The 20,996-nt window shown below is 41.4% G+C and overlaps 1 protein-coding gene across 1 annotated transcript in view; it reads left to right on the plus strand.

Moving 5' to 3' along the window:
- The first annotated feature begins 3,490 nt into the window (after positions 1-3,490).
- LOC148340253 (forkhead box protein J3-like) overlaps positions 3,491-20,996 on the plus strand; it is a 60,907-nt gene continuing 43,401 nt past the window's right edge. The window contains exons 1-2 of the mRNA XM_088291357.1: positions 3,491-3,774; positions 16,447-16,944. Coding sequence (XP_088147483.1) covers positions 16,564-16,944 — 381 coding nt within the window. The 5' untranslated portion in view covers positions 3,491-3,774; positions 16,447-16,563. The remainder of the gene's footprint in view (positions 3,775-16,446; positions 16,945-20,996) is intronic.

A 20,996-nucleotide genomic window follows, 5' to 3' on the forward strand; every position in this document is an offset into this window, starting at 1 on the left:
AGAAGTTGACTTGCGTCTTTGGGATTTATGATAATGGTCATGAACTGATTCTCCTTCAGAATTTTCACAGGAAGTCATCCAGGTCCTGAAGCAGCAAAGTACCACTACCATGTTTGACTATTTTTATTGTCCTATTTTTCTCGAATTCTGTTACATTTACGTCGGATGTAACGGGACACACTCACCTCCCAAAAAGTTAAACTTTTGGCTCATCATTTCATGGAATATTCTCCCAAAAATCTTGGTAATCACTCGGATGAATTTTCCAAATGTCCCCCATGGAGGACGAGTCCCTAGGCATTCTGCGTGTGCTCTGTTTAGGGAGTGGCAGCCTTGCAGGTAGCGTAAACAACGGCTAAATAATTTGAGTTGAGTAGGTTCTTGAGCAATATTGGACAGGTATCAAAGGAAGGGAGGTAGAAAAGTAGTTTTAAATAAAGACCCCAGGAAGCAAAACAGCAAGGTGTGAGTTGAAAGAAGGTGATGAAAATGGCATAAAAGAAGTTCATGGACTTTCACTTGTATAACACTTTTCTACCAAAGTGCTTCATCACTGTTTCCTCATTTATCTACTGATGATGCAGCATCAGGAGGGTCAGTATCATGATGAAGGAAACTTAGACATGGTCACAATGGACAGGGATTGAACCCCCAACCTCTGAGCTGGCAGACCACTGATCCATGCCACACGAGCTCAAATGTTGAAAGAATGCATGGATGAAAAACAGCAGTGATGAAAGGAATGACAGAAAAGTAATTTAATGTAAAGAAGGTAGGAATAATGAACAAAAACATGGTACCTCGAGCCCAATAGAGTCAGCTGAGCAACATATTAGCAAGAGGCTAGTAAAAAAAATAAAGCGTACATTAAAATCACTCTCCCTACAATTTTCTTTCCCTGCTCTTTTTCGGAGCCACCTGATGGATTATTGGATTTTTCGGTCTTTTACAATTGATCTATGATCATCATTTATGTCTCGACGTTGTAACATGACAGTCATGAACTTTCGCATTGCCAACCCACGTCCATCAAGGCCAGTCCGGAGTCACGTGACGTCAACAACTTTACGTAGATATTTTTTCTACTTAACCCTATTAATTACGTGTACACATATGGTTCTATATGTCAATCATAAAATGTTATTTAGACGTTATGAAGCCGTTTGTGTGGCCTCTCAATCCCTCGATCCCCCATTGCTCCTTCGAATTTCAGAGGATTATATAGCAATTGCAAGTGGTCCTAAAATCCACAAGAGGGCGATACCGAGTTATCTTCAAATAAAATACGGACAGCCATACTGGGCCGAGAACAAGCGCGCTCATCAAATCTAAGAAGCCAAGCAGTCAGGCCTGGTTTGTACTTAGAAGACCACCACTCACCGGCTCCCCTCGAGAGGGGCAAGGTAGTCACACTGAATGCTAGTCCCAAACCCGGATAAACTCTGAGGGTTGGAGTTAGGAAAAGCAGCAGTCTAGAAACCCTGCAACACACCAGATTCAAATGATCAGATAATCAGCAAGGTCTTAGAAGCTAGATAACGATCTTGATCATTTGAATCAGATGTGTTGCAGAAGGGAGAGACGGATAACAGGGACTCAGGGACTAGCATTGAAGACATCTGCCCTAAACCAAAAATTTAATTCAAAACGCTAACCCAGAAAAAGGAAAAGCTGGAAAATAATGTAAATATACTTATTATATGTTTTATGTATGACCAACAGATCTGCTTCAGTCAACAGTATAATTACTTTGTGTAACATAATGTCATAGTCAAGGATAAACATAATGCTACCCTGAACGCTAACATTTAGTAATATTTGAATCATACAACTTGGGAGAAAACGGGCTAGAAGGGGTTTCTTGATGACTGGAGAATTTTTGGGGGGGTTTTATGCAACTGTGTTTTACATTAGTTTAGTATTAGTTTGTACATCTCACAATCTCTCTTCTTACTCGGTGTGTTGCATGCTTAGCTACTCCTCGTCCGCCCTTAGTGATAGTGCTGCTACTTGTTAGACCTTTAGCTTATTTGCCATCATGGTGGCGATGATTAGTTATTTAGGGGAGAAGATTCTCACTGCGTAGCTTGTAGCTGCTGCCCATAGACGTGGGGTGCAAGTTAGCTTAGCGTCGAGCATTCGCGAGACAGGGAGGATGACTTTTGAACCAGCTCGCTCCTTACTGTTAGCATGACCTGTCCATGAGTGGTATTGAGGCTTCCGATTGGTGAGCTTTGGGGGATACGAACAAAAAAATAAATCCCACAATTTTTACAATCCCCAAATTGCGTTGTCTGAGATCACGGTTTCGATTAAAAGAAATGATAAATCGTTTAGCCTTGCTGTAAACTGTATCTACGAACTCTGACTATCGTGGCATTCTGGAGTGAGGGCAGCTTTCCAGTGTCAAAAATCATGAAAGTAAAAAGACCCAAAACACACAGCTAAACACATTCAAGAATGGCCTTTTCTTTGAGCACTGATCTCCTATTGACCATCTGTGGAAGAAGCTGCAACATGCAGTCTGGAAAAGACAACCTTGAACCTTTGTATTTTTATCAATCTCTATTTAAGTGACTACTGCGGGTTCTCTCTTTAAAAAGAAGGGTACCAGCAATTGTGTCCAGGTGTGTCCTGTTCTCTTCTCATTCAATCACTTCTCCACCGTATTGTACTTTCAATGACGCACATTCTCAGCAAGGCTCCAACCCATCCTTGTGAGAGGCTCGAAAGGAAATAAATTGATTGATGGCTACAGTGTTACAAAAAGCAATTATAGATAGAATGCAATTAGATTAAAAGACAGACAGATAGAACTGTAGACAGATCAAAGATTCAGGGACCTATTTTTGTAGCGTGGCGACCCAGTGCTTAATTGTCATAAAACTGTAATGACGAAATGTAATTTAGCAATGGAGGAACGCACGTTAAAAATAACAAAGACGGACTGATAATGACAGACATTTGAAAAGACGGACATTCACTAACATGGCCACCACTGCTTGAAATAAATAAACAGCAATTTCAACAAACACCCTGAAGTGATCACCAGCCAATCGCAGGGCACAAATCGCCAAACAACTGCTCACACTATACAAACATTAACAGCTCCAAACAATTTATAGTCTTCAATTAGCCATGCATGTTTTTGTGGGAATGTGGGAGGAAACTGGAGTACCATGGGAGAATTTTATGCAGACCCCACACAGGGAGACCGGAGCCCAGATTTGAACCCATGATCTGCAAACAAATCTTCCGCTGTGCTGCATTCATTATTATTATTATTATTATTATTATTATTATTATTAGAAGTAGTTGTAGTAGATGTAGTACTTATAAATAATAATTTCCATGATCGCAGAGGTGTGAATCACTTCCTGATTATTAAGGACTAGATACTTTGATGTGCTATATCTTTCCTTGTGGCGGTGTATGAATCCATCCAGTCCGTGCTTCGGCTGGCGTTGCAAGTAGTTCCGGTGAATTAACAGCGGAGGAAAGTCAGGAGAGCGGGTCTCCTCGGGTCTAACTAGCCGACTCCAGTCAGACGCCGACATCGGGCCGAAGCGTCCGTCATGACAGTCTGATGACCCCAGCAGCTGCTCGTGACACGCCTGGCGAGCACCGAGCATGCAGCCCCGGTGGTGACAGAGAGCAGACGGCAACCAGGAGCTTTTGTCGTCGAGTCACGTTGGGAAGTGCAGCACAGCTACAGTCTGGGGCTTCCGAGCCGGCGTGCAAAAATTAAAACCCGGTTCGTGTTCACTTCTTACGGTGAGTAGTCTGCGTTGCCGAATTGAAACGTCAGGTGACATGCAATGATCATTTCCGATTGCAGCGTTTTCAGACATGCAGTCAGGTTTGAGCAAATTACATGTCACGATATACATGCATGCATGAAAATGATTGTATCATTATTTTAACTAGATAAATGCTTGGCAAAGTAAACTTCTGCAAGCTTGCTGAAGTAACCTTGCAGCATCCCGACTGTGTGACTGACGCCCTTGCAGGTCTGCTTATTTAGATATTGTCCATGTGGCAAATTGAAGTGAGCAGTAGACAGTTAACAGTTTGCCTTGTGCATGTGAACACAGCCTGCACGATGCTGTGTGCTCAGAGGCGACGGGTTCTTTTCCTCATGACATCAAGCACGTTTGGTAGACGTGACCTTTGCAAATGTATATGAGGAAAAGTTACAGAAAGGATGAATATGTCTGAATCCCATACAGGGATTCCATACTGTGCTTATGATTACATTTGAATATGAATATTTACACAATTTGTAAGTAATTAAATAGGAAGCTGGATAAATAGCATTTAAACAATTGTTAGTTTCAAGCAATGGCAGCAGGTGGTTGCTATTGATTTTTCCCTTGCGAGTCTGTTTTAAGTGTGTCAGCATGCTAAGTGTGGTCAGCAATACACCCACTGGGCCAAGACTGCCAGAGGTGCTTTGTACATTGTGGCAGGTGTAGCAAAATGAACGCCTGGTAGTTGCTTAGGTTTTCTGGGTAAATACAGTCCTTTTATTGTTTATGTAGCTAAGTGAATGACAATCTTGGCTACTTCTAATAGCATATTAATAACTTGTACTTTTGCAGTAAAATGGTTGTTGCAGTTGAAAAGGTGTGCAATAACATATAACTGTGTGCTACTCCCAAAGTGGCAAGGTAAAGACTAATGCTAATATTCATGATTTAGTAACTACTGTGTACTTGTACAATAGCATGAGTACTTGTGTAGTAACCCAAACTAAAGACTTGTCATAATCATAACTCGTACAGTCGTGTGGTAAATGGCCACTGGCTACTGGAATGGCGAGTGGCCGAAAATGATTTATGTGTTTCTGACTTCTGAGTACTTGGGCAGTATTTTGCAGTAGTAACGGCTATTTATTATTATTTATATGTGTAATAATTCTGAAGTACTCGTAGTAGTACCATATTAACTACTACTTAGTACTCACTAATGTGAAAAAAATCTACTTAAAGGTTCTTATGCAATAGCATAGTAATGACTCCTTAGTACTCATATAATGGCGGCATGTATAATAGCCCCTGTGTACCCTGGTTAATAGGAATATAGAATTTGGTGAACTATTGTTATGTGATCCATCTTGACTGAGATACTAAAATTGTTGTGCGTTGGGGAGGAGCTATGCTTAGCCTGGGTTGTTGGTGGAAGTCTGCACTGTTGAAATAAAATATTCTCTAAGACATTTACATTTAAGGATGATGTAAGATGAGTTTGCCTTTATATTAAGGTGATTTATGATCATATTTTATCATAAATTTGTAAGTTGGAATTCAACTGTTTACTGCCACGAGTGTATATTTATATTCTTCAAATATCATTGTCAAAGGCGAGGCGAGTAAGAGGGTCTCACCCAATCTATAAAATTCATGTTGGTAAACCAAGTCAAGTCCTGTTTAATTGTAAAGCCTTTAATCACAAAAGAGCCTCAAAGGGTTTCACACACACACACACACACACACACATTTGGCAAATATTAGTGACATCCACTGCTCTAAATCACTGACTGTAATGATGAACAGATCCCGATAGATGACGATGTTGCATTGCTTTTTCTTTTTTTTTTTTTTTTTTTTTTTAGGTCAGCACATTTTTTGAGTCGAAGATAAAGATTAGGTGGTGATTTGCAGCTTTTCACGTCCATCATGAGGGAGTGAAATGCCAACACGTTGGAAGTCGGACACGTTTAGGCAGCTCAGACTCAAACAAAGCATGTGTACGTATGATACTAAAAAGTGTTGCGGCAACTAGAAAAAAATGTGTTACGATTGTGAGAAAAGATGGAAACTTCTTGCCGCGAACGATGTCATGTCAAAAAAGCTTCTGACGCCCAACTCGAGCCATGAGACAAGTCTTTATCGCATAACCCGCGTTTCTTAGTTGTATTATCTATAAATAAATTTGTATTTTGTTTGTTGTCACGAGTGGATTTATCGCATGAGCTGATTGGCTGCGCATCATTGCTGCCTCCGTTGGTAAGCACGTCTTAAAACCACTTACCTTAACTAGCATCCCGCTTTACATTTTATCCAAAGGTCCTAGTCGATGTTATTGTGCAAAGCGAAGATTAAGCCATGATTACTTCCGGCTACAGTGCTTCTTCTTTGTCGGTTAAAAAGAAGAACAAAGAGAGAAGACAACAAAGAAGAAACAGCAGCAACAAGAGCAGGGGTGGGCAAACTTTTTGACTGGTGGGCCACAATGGGTTCTAAAATTTGACAGAGGGGCCGGACCAGGAGCAGATGGATGGAGTGTTTTGGTAACCTCACCTCATCGGAGAAAAAAAAATAAATTTAATTTTAAATGAAAATGAACAAAAGCATTACAACAAAATATTCGTATTTGACACACCCAAATATTTGGAAAATAGAACATTAACAAGTTTTATTCATTTAATATTTTTTCAAGTTCGGCGGGCCGGATTAAAAAGTTTAACGGGCCGCATGTGGCCCCCGGGTCGTAGTTTGCCCACACCCGAACAAGATTATAGTTAAGGTACGGCAATTTTAGGATAAAAATGAAAACTTTCACATGGTTATTAGCCAACGTTCCATCATAATCGGCCACTTCTGGGTTTGTCGATCACGTTCGTCTCACAGCCTGCTGCTTGGTATTCATTCTTCATTTTTGCGTTTTCAAAGTTAAACTTGTTTTTTAGCAACTATTTTGAAGGTTGGAAACCATGTAGGGGGGTGGTTGCAACGGCGTAATAGAGGCATAAATCCAATAAAAAAATTAAAAATAACAATTAAAAAAAAAAAGCAAATCTACTTTACGTTCTTTCACTTTTTACAGGGGTTCTGTCACCATGAAGCGTGAAAAATTAGGGATTACTGTATCCTTTTTTTCAATAGTGTATCCATCGATTTGTTGTTCATGGTGCTGTTCCAATTTAACACCACCGACCCCACCCTCCGATTGGCCCTACCACTGCATGTGTTGATGTAATGTGGTTACAAAAAGGGGTCTATAACCTCAGTGTCGACAATGACAAACACTGTAAAAGACTCATTGCCCTTAATCTTGTTGGAGCATGGAGATCGAGCTAATGCATCTCACGTTCATATGTCTTAAAAAAAAAAAAAAAAAAAAGAAACGGACAAGGTGAAGCGTTTATGGATGTGTGTGTGTATTTTTTATTTTGTGTGTGTGTGGCAGCGTTTAAGAGCGCGCCACGCTCTGGGTTTGGATACGTCTCTAATTCCTATCAAGATGAGAGCTGTCTGAACAGATCTCTCTCATCATTATTTGCTGTGAGATTTACTTGCGCTCGTAAATGGTGTTGATTGAGGGTAATTTGGCTTTTTAATTGCTGAACAGCTGCCGCACTCTCTGCTGATTGCCATTGTAGACTTTCTCAGTAGATCACTCTTAGACCCCCTAAATGCCTCATTAAAACATTATGCAGAATCGCGTGAAACGTGAAGAGAAGGAACCCTCATAATGTTTTACTGATTTGTGTTTTATCATCGGAAAGGTCGTTGTAATTATCGTTGATGTCAGTAAATGCGCCGTGGTAATGACTTTTTGAAAGTTGAATTCAGGGCTATTTGTGGATCCGCTACATGCGTCTCGTTTTCTTCGCTGAGGATGAACTCGGAATGAAACTCTCTCAACCCGTCACGCCTGTCAAGATTATTCTTTGTCGTCTTACTTATTTATTATGACTTTCAAATTCTACTCAGGTGACTTTGCTTTTAAAGAAAGGGAAACATGTTTGAGTTAAAACAACAAACTGCCCGTAAATGTCTTTTGTCGAGAAACTATTTCTGGGCAAACATATATTTGATCTATTTCCTTACAACGCTGAAATTTGTTTTCGATTGCTTTTTGGCAGAGGTTTCAAATTGTCCTCTTTAGACACGGCTTCTTGCAATCATGTTAATGCAGTCTTGTACATTTCTTTCTACGGCATCTTGAAGCTTCTGCTTGGTGTGTATCATCTCCTAATTAAAAGCCCAAAATAGACATGTGTTTGATGTGGGTAGCTGCCTTAACCACTGCGCTGACCCACATATCGTACCGCATGTATACTGTCCGCTGTATGTTCTCTTTTAAAGAACTTTTCATACTGCTACCATTTCCCTGAATGTGTGCATCTCCTATTAGTAAGAAATCTGTCAACCGGATAACGTACTTGGAAAGAATATCCTTTCAGCACACACCCACACTCTCTGTCGTGTTGCCTGATGCTGTTTTCTACGCTGTCCTTGAACACAACACCACCGTAGATCAGCTGTGGGGAAAAGTGCCTCGTAGCTTTGCACCACGGACAATTAAATTACATTTCAGTTTGTAGTGTTTTTACCACAAAGTCTACTCTGTGATGTGAAGAGGCTCACCTGTCAGGCAATAATCTCCACGTCCAAGTCGTCTCTGCCAGTGCTTTCGACCCTTTTAGGAGCCAAGGCACATTTTTTTTACATTAGAAAATAAATCTCACAGCTCACCACACAGACTGTCAACCAAGTTAACAATACGAAATGATCGTGTGCTTGCCTCTGTAATACTCATTGTAAATTAATTTCTTGGAATTACGCCTTACTTTTTCGAAAGGACTGGTACAAGGCACTTTACTATCTAATGCTCCATGAGAAAGTTAGAACACCATGTACTCTAAATGTTTTGTCTCATGCTCGGGAATACACAAAATTGTAATTCCAAAGCAGAAAAACATTATTTCTCATCAAGAATCTTCATGGATTCTGTTTGGAATGCATTGCCTGTGTTTTTTGTGTCAAAGACAAGCCGGGGGATGATCACTTTTAAAGGGTTCGTTTCGACTGAACTCAACAGCCAAGGCAGGGCAGTGCAAAGCTTTCATCATCAGCCTGATGTAAAGCCTCTACAGCCTCTTAAACAAGTTGAGAGTCGTTACACTCTGCTGGATAAGTTTTAATAAGTTGCAATTGTTTGACATTTTGCATGTAAAACAACGTAGTTATAAACAACCACAAGAAAGCTGTTGTACTTCTAAAATATGTAAATGACTCTCCATTATAAAGCACAACAAAAGCCAAGCTATGCCTTCCAGCCAGGGGCCTCTAGGTTTTGGATGCTTGCTTCCATTATTAATGCTATTCACAAGCCAAACTTTTTAGGTTGTTGCAGATGAGAGCTTTAATCTATTTTTGCAGTAAATTAATGAATTTTTAAAGAGGACTAGTCCTTGTTGAATAAGGCTGGATGAGGGGATGTAGTTAGAGCTGTGGTGACGCAGTGCAATAGCCCCCTTTACTGCGCTGCACCATTTCACAAACATCGCTCTCCTGGGACCTTCCGTTGGGGGAGTTTACTGAAATGCTGCATTCCCATGTTTTATTTATGACAAAATATGCCCTGTTAACTTTTTCATTTTTACCCAAATCGCGAATCACGATAGCTTCTCCCACAACCCCAAGTGCTAAATCTTTTGGGTCGGTAGCCGTTCTCTTACCCCGGCAGATGTTTTCAGGTGTTATGCTCAGCTCTTGGTGAGCTTTTAGTGTGTTAAATGATTTATTCCAGGGCTTCAGAAGTTACCTTCCTTCACCCCCAATCAGATTTTCTTCCAGCAATGATCCTGAGAAAAATGGCAACGATTGTTTGATACCTCTAAGTGCAAAAGTGGGTTTGTTTCCCAGCGCTTGTTGGTTTGTGTGAGTTATTTTGTAGGTTAGCGAATGGTTAGCATTGCAGTAACGCTTTCAGTTTTGGCACATTTCGGGTCAATGTATTCCCCACATTTTGCCCTCTACATCAACTTTGACTTTATTTAACTTTAAATGGGGCTTCTTGTTGTATGTTTTCATTATTGCAAAGGTATACCTTACATTATATGTCATTTTATTGCTGGTGTTTATGATTTTACTCCAAGGCTGGTCTTCACTGGTCAGTCCTAAAGGTGGCCTTGTGTTTTCACAACACCATTTGCCGTTGTTTACAGTATACAATTTCCGATAATTCTAATAATTCATTACGATTGGGAAATATAAAATTCTATAGAAAAATCAATTGCACTCTCACAACTGAATCTGAGTAAATTTTTACCTCTGTTAAGCTTGTGAGCGAGAGAGCAAGTTTGTTGAGTGTGTTGATATGCAGACCCCACCTTGGTGGTGGTCTGTGTGCTACAGAATGCTTTTGTTGTATCATTTGAGGTGCTTGCCTCAGCTGACATCTTGCGATCTTCCGAAATGGCCAATCAAAGAGCTGCCAGTTTAAATGTGAACAAATGATCTGCTCTCTCTACTTATTTCTTTCCCCTTTGGAGTATTGACATATCTGACCATTCTTTGAGAACTGTAACATCCAATCAATGGTCTTTTTTGAGATGACGCTGACGGGAGCGGCTGGTAATTACTCCACGCCGCATCACCGAGAGATGAGTGAGCCGCTATCATAAGGGCAGCTTGATTCGCTTTCATGTATAAGCAGTGAACCTTTTCAGGCTCATGTGTTTTGGCGCAGAAGCAGAAAGTAATTAAGATGTTCAATACTGCTTTTTGGACCGCTTCTTTTGACACATTAGCCCAACCCCTTGCAAAGTGCTCCCTTCCCAGAAACCCCTTTTGCTAGACACGCTCCGGGTGGGTATTTTGTCATTACTTCATTTTCCTCTGAAAATATTTTGATGCTCCTTCCTTTGCCCAAACCCTCCCCACCAACTCCCCCCTCACTACCCCCCATCATTCCATTCAAAGTTCTCTCTATTAAAATGCAGAACTGTAAAACCTCTCAGTCTAAAAGCCTGCAAGCAGCAGGGGACTGTTAGCTGTTAGTGATGCATGCGGCTGAGTGAGTACATCACAACTACAAAGTCTAATGGGTGAATACATTCAATCACTCACACACCCTCGACTCTCTATAAAGAGACAATGTTTCAAGTTGGGAAAACTCCAGCTACAGTATGGAGGGCAATCTATATTGATTAGTAAGTGTCAAATGATTACCTTTTCCTGAGAAGCAAAGCCCAAATTCTTGCTCTCGTCTGGTCATTCATGCTTGTAATTATTCAAAAGAATTAACAGCTAATGACTCACAAGTGACAAGTTGCTGAAACTAACGTCTGAATAAGGAATATGAAATGTCATGTGACTTTCTTTTGGATACTTAAAAAAAAAAAAAAATCCTTCCAATTCCTACTAATGCTGGCTGCCTCGAACATCTGCAGAACATCCCAACCAACATCCTACCAACATGTTCTGTATATTTAGCTCAAGTGAAAAGTGGCAAAATGAAAAAGAATCATTGATATATAAGTAGAGAGGCTAAGGCAGGAGCAAAGAGAAAGTTTTGTCTGCCACCAAACTGATTGAGTGATCTGTCATCGTGTAGCAAAATATCAACCCCAAACACACTTAGGAATTTATCAGGGTAAGATGTGGAAGGTTTTACAAAATAAACCGGGCAAGTCGATGTCCAGACTCAAACCCCATAGAACAGGGGTGCCCACAATTTTCCAAGTCCAAGTGTTGTACTTTATTTATTTTTCCTACAAAAGAATTTGCAAGTCATTCACTATGTAATGGAACAAAGTAAACTGGGGCCTTTGTCGAGGTGGAGAGAAACATTTTATCATAGTGAATTATTTCTATTTCGAAAAGAATTAATTTTTTTAATTACGGGAATGGATTATAAGTCACATGAATGGTGGAAAATGGTTTTATTTATTTCAATGTATTTTTTTATGTCACAAAAACCTGGCATTTGAACTGGGGTGTGTGTGTTTGTGTCATCTTCTGGAGAGGCCAGGGACAGAATACATAAGTAGTAAATTATGCTAGTGCTATAGTGTATATGAATAAGATGCCAACATTGGTTTTCTGCTCCGCCAAAATGCATCTTTACACACAGAAGAGAACAGTGCAGTTGGAGTCTTTGCAACGATGCACTCACTGTAAGATGGTCTGTGCACTGATAATTCTTCTCCCCTGAGCTTCTGAGGCTGTTGTGAGACAGCAGGAATTAGAGGGAGAAAAAGGCACCACATTGAGGTCAGCCCAGTCACCGTGGGACCGGTTGACTAAGTTGACTAGATAATTGTTTACATCTCGCTCATCCAGCAGGGCCTCTAACCCAAGATGCCAAGTTACGACCCCCCCCCCCCGCCCCTCCTTTCGCTGCTCTCTGCTCTTACTCACCAACTCATCAGCCATGCTGCGTGAAGCTACACCGTGCCGCTATCCAGTTGGTCCCTGCTCCCAACAAACTTGCTGATCACAACCACTGCAGCACAGCAGGTTTGCGACTTGTGGCCAACTGATTAGCTACTTGAGTCTCCTTTTAATGAGGAGAAAATAACCACTTGTTGTTCTGTCACTACCTCCCACCACCTCACCGACAGTACATACCTTCACAATTGGCAATTTCACCTTTCCTCCAGCGATAGAGGTTCATCAATTAAGATAACTTCCTGGGATGATATCTCTATCTGGACCTTGAGGATGAGCTCGGTCGGGGTTGTTGTTGTGCCGGTGGCTTCATTGGGCGTTTTTTATGTGTTCCCACTGGCGAGGATTTTTCTCACTGAAATGGCTGTCAAATAGTTGTGCTTTTTAAAGTTATCCATCCATCCATTATTTGTTCCGCTTCTTCTCACTAGGGTTGCGGGCGTGCTTAAGCCTATCCCAGCTGTCTTCGGACAGTTGGCGGGGTACACCCTGAATTGGTTGCCAGCCAATCTCAGGGAACACAAAGACAGACAACCATTCACACTCTCAACCACACTTTAGAGCAGGCGTGGGCAAACTATGGCCCGGGGGCCACATGCGGCCCGTTAAACGTTTTAGTCTGGCCCGCCGAACTTGAAAAAATTACATGAATTACCGTTTTTAATCTTTTATTTTTTGAATAGGGTGGTTTTTCCAAGATATATATATTCTGTAATGCTGTAGTTCACTTTCATTTAAAATTAAATGTCTTTTTTTTCTCCAATGAGTTGAGGTTACGAAAACACTCCATCCATCAGTTCCTGGTCCGGCCCCTCTGTCAAATTTTAGAACCCATTGTGGCCCGCCAATCAAAACGTTTACCCACCCCTGCTTTTGAGTGTTCGATTAACCTATCATGTATGTTTTTGGAATGTGGGAGGAAACCTGAGTACCCAGAGAAAACCCACACAGGCACAGGGGGACATGCAAGCTCCACACAGGAAGGCGGGAGCCGGAATCGGATCCTGCACCTCTGAACTGTGAGGCAAACGTGCTAACCAGTTGTCCACCTTGCCGCCCTTTTTAAATTTGTATTTATTTGTATTTATTTCTTTTATTTTTGCTTGTAATTAACAAGATTTATAAATGATAAATTACTTCCCCTTCTTCATCCTACTTGTATACTGCCTCTCATGGGGGATTGATGGAAAGCGACATAGGGTTTGTATTTCCCTCCCTAGGCAGGCTTATCTAAATTATCCAACCTTAATCATATTCAGTGAGTATGAATGGAAAACGTGTGGGCCAATGGGCTTTTTGTTGTGTGCAAGGACACACGAAGGTTACTGCGTGGGATGCAAAATGAAGGTTCAGAGTACATGGTTGGTATCCTTCAGAGGCTAACTGCTAATTACAGTGAGCGTTCTATCAGTTGGCCCACTCATTTGGCAGCAACATTTTGCTTTATCTGCATCCATCAAATGTGAAGCGACAGGTACTTATCTTGCAAAAGTGTTGTGAAGGTGAGCTATCAGTCTAAAGCAATTTTCCACAATTCGGAGCAGTTCTAGTGAATATGCCATCGTACGGTTATGGCCAATATGTCCTTATTAGGCTTATAAATCCCATTGTAGGGTTTGTATGGGGCAGCGTAACAACAGAAGTGACACCTTTTGCTGCTGTGCATTTTTTTTACCATGTCATAACCAGACTATGTCTTTGTCTTTGGAAAAGCCTTTGCCCTGTTGAAATGTCGAAATCTCCCACAACGTGTCATCACTTCACTCAGCACTACTGATCACTTGTCACCCAGTACACACAGCATCAGAGGTTTTGATAGGGACCAGCACATGACATCACCTTTATGTTGTGAATTTTGTACATTTTAATTATAATATTCATGCCAAAATTGTAATTCTTAGATTTTTGAAGGGCCGTTAAAGATTTAGTTTTTTTAAGCTACTGGCTATGAAAACCAAAAAGATTTAGTGAGAAACTCAATTAATTAATAGTTTAAAAAATACCTTAAATAGGTGTTTTATTTTCAGTTTTGTAAAGAGGGGCATCCTATTTTTTGGAGGGGGGGGTTCATGATCATGATGATCGGCACAACATGAGAATGAAGCACGTCAAACAAGTGTGGAACGTTGTTGAGGTTTACTTATGGTGAAGGAGACGAGCTTCTCCATTCCTCCAAAGGCTTGGAATTCCTCCCGAGCTGTCCCCCCTCTCTCATTTGGCAGGCACTTGTGAAAACAATTCCCCAGCTTTTAGTCATTCTGCAGATCCAATTGCCATTTCCACTTTGGAGGCAACGAGAGTGAGAGGCAATCCAGATTGACAGAACACACAGAGAGATAGAGAGAAGAGTTGAAATCAGGTTGGACAGATGCCGAGGCCAGTTGAGCGCTTGCACAATATTAATATCTCATGAAGGCTGGCTGGCTGGCGGAACGAGCTCACCGTCTTGTGTGGCTCTCTCTTTTTTGAGTTGCAGCAGCAACCAGGCATTGCAGAGGCTAAAGGAAGGAACCTGCTTTTCACTTTTGTGACTTCCCCAGATGTTTTGGTCCTGAGGAAGATGCAAAGCTATGGGAAGAATAAGACCTTTTTGTCAATGGAATAGTCATTGATTCATTTATGATGTCACTGATGGAAACAAATGGTTCAGCCATTGATTGGTGGGGAAAACATCCCGAGCTGTAGAAGGGTTCCCAATTTATCTTTTGGTAAGCCACACTCAAGAAATGCAGACTGGCCAATCACAATGCAGCCCACAGACTTGGCAATGTGCCATTGAATTAAATGCTACCGCTAACAAATGTATGCTAGGGTTTTGTTTCTTTCAAAGGGTAATTATAGTGAATCAGTTAGCTTCATGCACCTGCGCAAGGGACATTTCTTATTAGATTATTGGTTTCCAAAAATCAAAACTAACCCTGATAAATGCTTAGCAGATGAATTAAAAAAAACAAAAACAAAAAACAACACTGCTTAGTGTTGAAGCGAATTGCTCTAAACCTGCAATTCCATGAGATGTTCTCTACAGACACGAATTAGTTAAAAGCATTTGAGTGGAGAAAAGCAGTCGCAGGGAAAGTGTAGCGTGCACGTTTATTTACAAAATTGCTGTCCTCATTCTTACATGAAGTCTGCCTGCATTTGCGCCATGATTCATTTTTGTCTATTGGATGTTCAAAAGAACTCCATGGTGGTCACATGAAGTTGCTGGTGAGGAGCCAGTTAACAGTTGGCGTTCTGAAAAATCCAGATTTGGTTCATAGCTAGCTTTTTGTTAGCAGTGCGACGCTAACTGCTAAACTCCTTACTGAAAACAATGTGGCCACTTTGTGATATCACATTGCCTTTCTCTAAAACCACGCCTACGTCTAATTTATTGTTGTTTTGTTTGTCAGTTTGGCTAATTTTAGCATTTAATTCATGATACTTTGCAGAAGTGGGGGGGGGGGGCATGAGCCGAGGAACGACTCTTTACGTTTCGGATCAAACTCAGCAATGTTTTGTCACTTTTGTTGACATAACAGGATTCCAGGCAGATGTTCTCAGTGAATAATGCATGACTTAAGACAGACCATCACCTTGTTCTCCGCGGTCTTGTTCAGAAGCCTCCATCCATTGCCCTATGTCAAATTGCCAAATGTAGTACATGTATCTTTAGTCATCGCAATCATGCAACAAATTATTCATGATATTGTTAATAAACTCGGTAACGTCAACAGGAAAAACATATTTTGGTAGTCCGCCATTCCAGCCATGTCCTGTTACTGTATGGTTAGTTGATTAGTAACAGAAAGAACATGCGGCAAATGGATCCTGTGAGAATAGGACTCCCATGTATATTGCCTCTTTTCAAGGCTTCAGTGATTGTTCACCCATCCATTTTCTACCGCTTATCCTGTTTTTGAAGTTGGAGTCACAATATAACATTTGTGTCAAGTACACTTTAGTCTGGTCGCCAGTCAATCACAGGGCACACACCGACAGATGACCATTCGCACCTACAGGGACTGAATGCAAAGCCGCTTGTGTATCTATGCACTACCAGTGACATTTGTGAGAATTGTAACCAGTTTGACACAATGTTGTTGTTGTCTGAACTAAAATGCAAATCGCATCAGTCTTCTCCTTCAATGCAAACAAAATGAGACGAGACAACGTTATTTAGGTAGTTTTCAGTAATAATTTCTGCTTTAACAGGTCTTAAATTTTGGCTGCCTTAAACAGGGACTGTATAACACTGTTTTCTATTCTTATCATGCAGATGTGATCCAAGGTCGCAGCACCTCACCTATTCCCAAAGGCCCATCAGGAGTGTGTCCATAAAACAACTCTGCAAAGCTGTTCACCTTACTCTTTGACTTTTCGATTCCCCAACACCATGACCTCTGAACTGGAAAGTAGCCTGACCTCAATGGACTGGCTTCCACAGCTCGGCATGAGGGCGGCCATCCAGAAGACTGACAGAGATGTGGGGGGACTTCACCACGGTCACTATCATGGACATCATCACCACCACCACCATCATGGTCTCCACCATGGACATCACGGGCCGGGAAAGAAAATCCAGCTGGACCCAGGAACAACTTTGGACCAGGAGGAAAGCAGTCAACAAAGAGACGGTAAACCGCCATACAGCTACGCAAGCCTCATCACCTTCGCCATCAATGGCTCGCCTCGCAAACGCATGACCCTCAGTGAGATCTACCAGTGGATCTGTGACAACTTTCCCTACTACAGAGAGGCAGGCAGTGGCTGGAAGGTAAGCAGCAACACGATAGCGCTTATCTTTGCTTGTTTTGTAGTGAAAGAGGGGAGAACATTTTTGTTATTACAGCCACAAAGGAGGGTGTACGGGTATTTTCATTGCATGGCTTTGTCCTTCTTTGACTGCTTTGTTTTATTTACCATTCAGTTGTTCTTATATGATATGTACAGGATTTACCCTATATTTTTCAGAGAGAATCTGTGCATTTGGCCCCAAAAAAATCAAACGTTTCAAGGGTGTCACTGTCAAATTCAAATGCCTGTGTAATCAGTTTTAGAAGCTGCAATGCCACCCCACGTTTCACGCGGCTTTGAGTCGGTCCCTCTATTTTCTATAGCGCTTGTCCACATCAGTGTTGTGGGTGAGATGTCGCTCAGTTGACTTTGGCGACAGGCAGGACCCCAGAAACAAATACCGTATTTTCGCAGCCATAAGGCGCACTTTAAAGTCCTGAAACCCGTCCAAAAAAGCCAGGACGCCTTTTGAGGCGGAGCGCCCATTATGTGGATCAAGTGCACCAAGTGCACCGCTGGGCTGACTGCGACCATTAACTGCCTGCACACTGCTTATATAGAGAGAAGGCGGGCGTGGCTAATGACAGCAGGCGGACGTGAGAGGGGAGATGGGCGTGAATGACAACGCAAAGGCACGCCCCCCAGTGCAAAGCAGCCCCCAATGCCCCTATATGGGCAAACGTGTCTGCTAGCTCTGTTGTTAGGGATTTCGCAAAAGCCTGCACCATGAGGAGCCGCACGCAGCAGCGACACGGGGAATCTGACAATGACGAGAGGGAACCTGGCGTGTTTGTGGGAGAACTTGCCCAGCTGTTTATTTCTGATACAGAAGACGATTTTGATGGATTTGTGGATGATGACTGATTAATAATAATGTGAGTACATTGTTAAATAGTTCAATAAAATACAACCAAACTCAGTTTTGCTCCTGTTGCCTTTTTAAAAACAGCTAGCCACGCTAGCCATGCTATCTTCTGTTTTAGTGTGCATGCATGTAAACTAAGGTATTGTATGGTAGGCTGGGAGGCGGAATTTTGCTGGGCCTACAGTCTTATGCTATTCAGTTGATTTGGTGTGATAGTTTTAGTTTTGATGTAACACCGTGACCGCACATCGTTTGTTGATTAGTGACTTGCTCACACCGGCATTGTGTCGGCATCCAATCTGAGGGGCTGCGCGGCAACGAGACGGCGAGGCAGACTGATAATGACTCTCGTATTTGGTGGAGAACGTGTCCAGCTGTTTATCTTGGATACCGAAGACAAGGACTTGGTGCATTTTTGGATGAGGACAACTTCAGCACGTTGTTAAAAGCTAAAATAAAGTAGCACCGAACTCCCGCTGCCATTTTGAAAACACGCTAGCGCGACTGAGCAGCCAGCGCGACTGCTCGGTTGCTCGGTTCTGTTTGCGCCCAATGATACGGTGCGTTCTATCTACGTATCAAATACAGAAATAGCACCCTCAACTGGTACTGCACCCTTTGATACGGCGCGTCTTTTGGCCGTAAAAATACGATAGTCACACTCACATTGACCCCTTATGGGCAATTTAGAGTTTTCAGTTAACCGAACATGCTTGTTTTTGGAGCCCTACTCTGGTGTACACTGCCCCTCGCCCGAAGTCAGGTAGCATAGACTCCAGCTCCGCTGTGACCCTAATTCCTAATTAGGAAAAGCGGGAGAAAAAAATGGATGGATGGAATGTTTTCAGAATATGGGAGGAAACCCGAGTACCTAGAAAAAAAATCCACATAAGAACAGGAAGAACATAGAAATGCCACACAGGAAGGATCACATCTGTTTCTGAAGTTTAGCACAAAAAACCCCACGGAACAGATGAATGTATTTCTACCAGATCCCATCCATCATTTTTTTTTATCTTAAATTGGATTGTATTACATTTTGTTCCTTTGAATTCAGGTTATATAGTAGTTCACATACAGTAGATGACTTTTATGCAGCTAGTGGGATCACTTCTATGTTAGTGTCCTGTTAACAACCACCCTGGCAGGCAGTCAAGTCATCTACTGGAATGGACTCCTTGCTCCTGCCGTGCGCCTGAACAGAACAGGTTTTACAGAAATGGGATGGCTGGATAATTCTTCTCTTCATTTTGTAACTATTAACATCATAGCTGTTTACATATATTTGGTTGAAGTCGGCGGACATTGGCAGTCCCCGAGTGCTCTTGTTGCTCTTTCATTATCACAGAAGTGAGTAACATTCTTGAATCCCAATTATACAAGATAGCAGGCTAATTAGGTGGCTAATTAACATCAATTCTGCAACCTGCTTGTCATAAGACAAAGAAACAACTCTCACAGAGAAAACTTTGGAGGTCATTAAGGCTGACAAGAAGTTAAGAATTTGCAGTCCATGCTGCCATGGTTTCTTATCGGCATCGGAATTGTGGAGCAGGACCTCCACTTTTGGAGCAATTAGCTCTTGAGAAGGTGAACAAAAAGACGATGACACCAATTATTTCATGCTTAACTTTCACATTGAGGATGCTCAAGTTTGTTTTTCAAGGTAGTCGCTACTTCTGTCTTTGCTTCACGTGTGATTACATTGCAGGTGGATTTCTAAAGTTATTTGTTGCAGTAAGTTTAGTTTGTGTTTAGTGCTACACTCTGATCGAATGAGGATTTGATGGCAGGTTCAAATTCGATCAAATGCAAACCTTATATTAAACAAGTTGTTGCTTTGGAGAGTTTCGACTCCGTTCCGTGGATCTCGATTGATCATGGCGGTCTTTTTTTGTTTCATTGAACCATCATAACTAGTAGCCAAGCAATGCCTTTCTATTATGAGCATAGCTGGTATTTTATTTATTTTTTCTACAATGAACTTTAGTTAGTGTCATACTTTCTCATGTGAGAGACGAGCACCACAGTCACTGATATATTTTTCAGCCTCTTATTGAATTCAGACACAAATTAATACACAAAAAAAATTGAGCCTCTTTCACCAACAGTGTGTATGTACAAATTCTTGCCTAAATCGCATTTACAAACATATGACACAAACATATGTTCTTACTTAAATTTGTTCTTACTCCAAACAAATTTCAAATCTCCTCAGACCTTACGTCCACTCACATAAATATCAGCTTTAGAAAAAATGTTACCCACTCATATTTTACCGAAGATACACAACATAGTTAACTTTTATTGAAACCATTTTTTAAGAACTTTAACGATAACGGATTCTAAGTAGAAAATAGAAACAATTATTTTAATAATTAATCGAAATAATTGCCTTAAAAATAACGTATGAATGTCAGAAATGGCTGTGATTCCTTTTGTAGCAGGCAATCGCTCTTCCTGTAAAGACGGCACAGGTGGTCCTTGTCCGAAAACGATATTCTTTGCATCCTTCCTAATATTAAATCACTTTATTTTCACTTGAGGCACGGTGCAGACCTCAGGTGACACTGCATTGACAACCTCTGTGATTGAGGCCCAGATATCTTCTTTGTTTGTCCTCGACACTACGGTGGAAGCACTTTGCGAAAGTGTTGTTATCCTTGCCTCCACCTTTCACACAACAACCTCAGTCTCTGCCGTTGTAAAATTTTTGATTTTGAGTTTCCTGGCCATCTCTCCCCACCACAAACCTCTTTTCTGATTTTGTTTTGATGCATCAAAAAGATGTAATAGGGTTGTGATTTACGCCGACTGCAGATCACCGCACGAGCCCGTCAATTAGAATGAATTCTGATTCACTAAGGTGGTGAAAAGAAAATTGGCTGATGTGCATGTGCCGTAAATGGAATGATGACTTTCTTGATACACTGAACTTGTCCGCAGAGTAAGAAGAAGCTGCTGTCAACCACAGCTCGCGCCCAGACCCAAAACACTCACATTCAGATGAACTAAATTCACAAGCCACCTGTTGAGGTACCCGCCTCTTAAAGTTGCATGTATGGGGACTCAAATCCTGAGTACTTAAAATACTTTCCATTAAACCGACGACAGATTTGAATGAAAAACCTTTCATTTATTTCTCAAAGAAATTATGAACTGTCACT

This window comes from Idiotropiscis lumnitzeri, chromosome 3 (assembly GCF_059441095.1).
Source record: "Idiotropiscis lumnitzeri isolate Australia: NSW breed Sydney's pygmy pipehorse chromosome 3, RoL_Ilum_1.0, whole genome shotgun sequence".
Classification (NCBI taxonomy): domain Eukaryota; kingdom Metazoa; phylum Chordata; class Actinopteri; order Syngnathiformes; family Syngnathidae; genus Idiotropiscis; species Idiotropiscis lumnitzeri.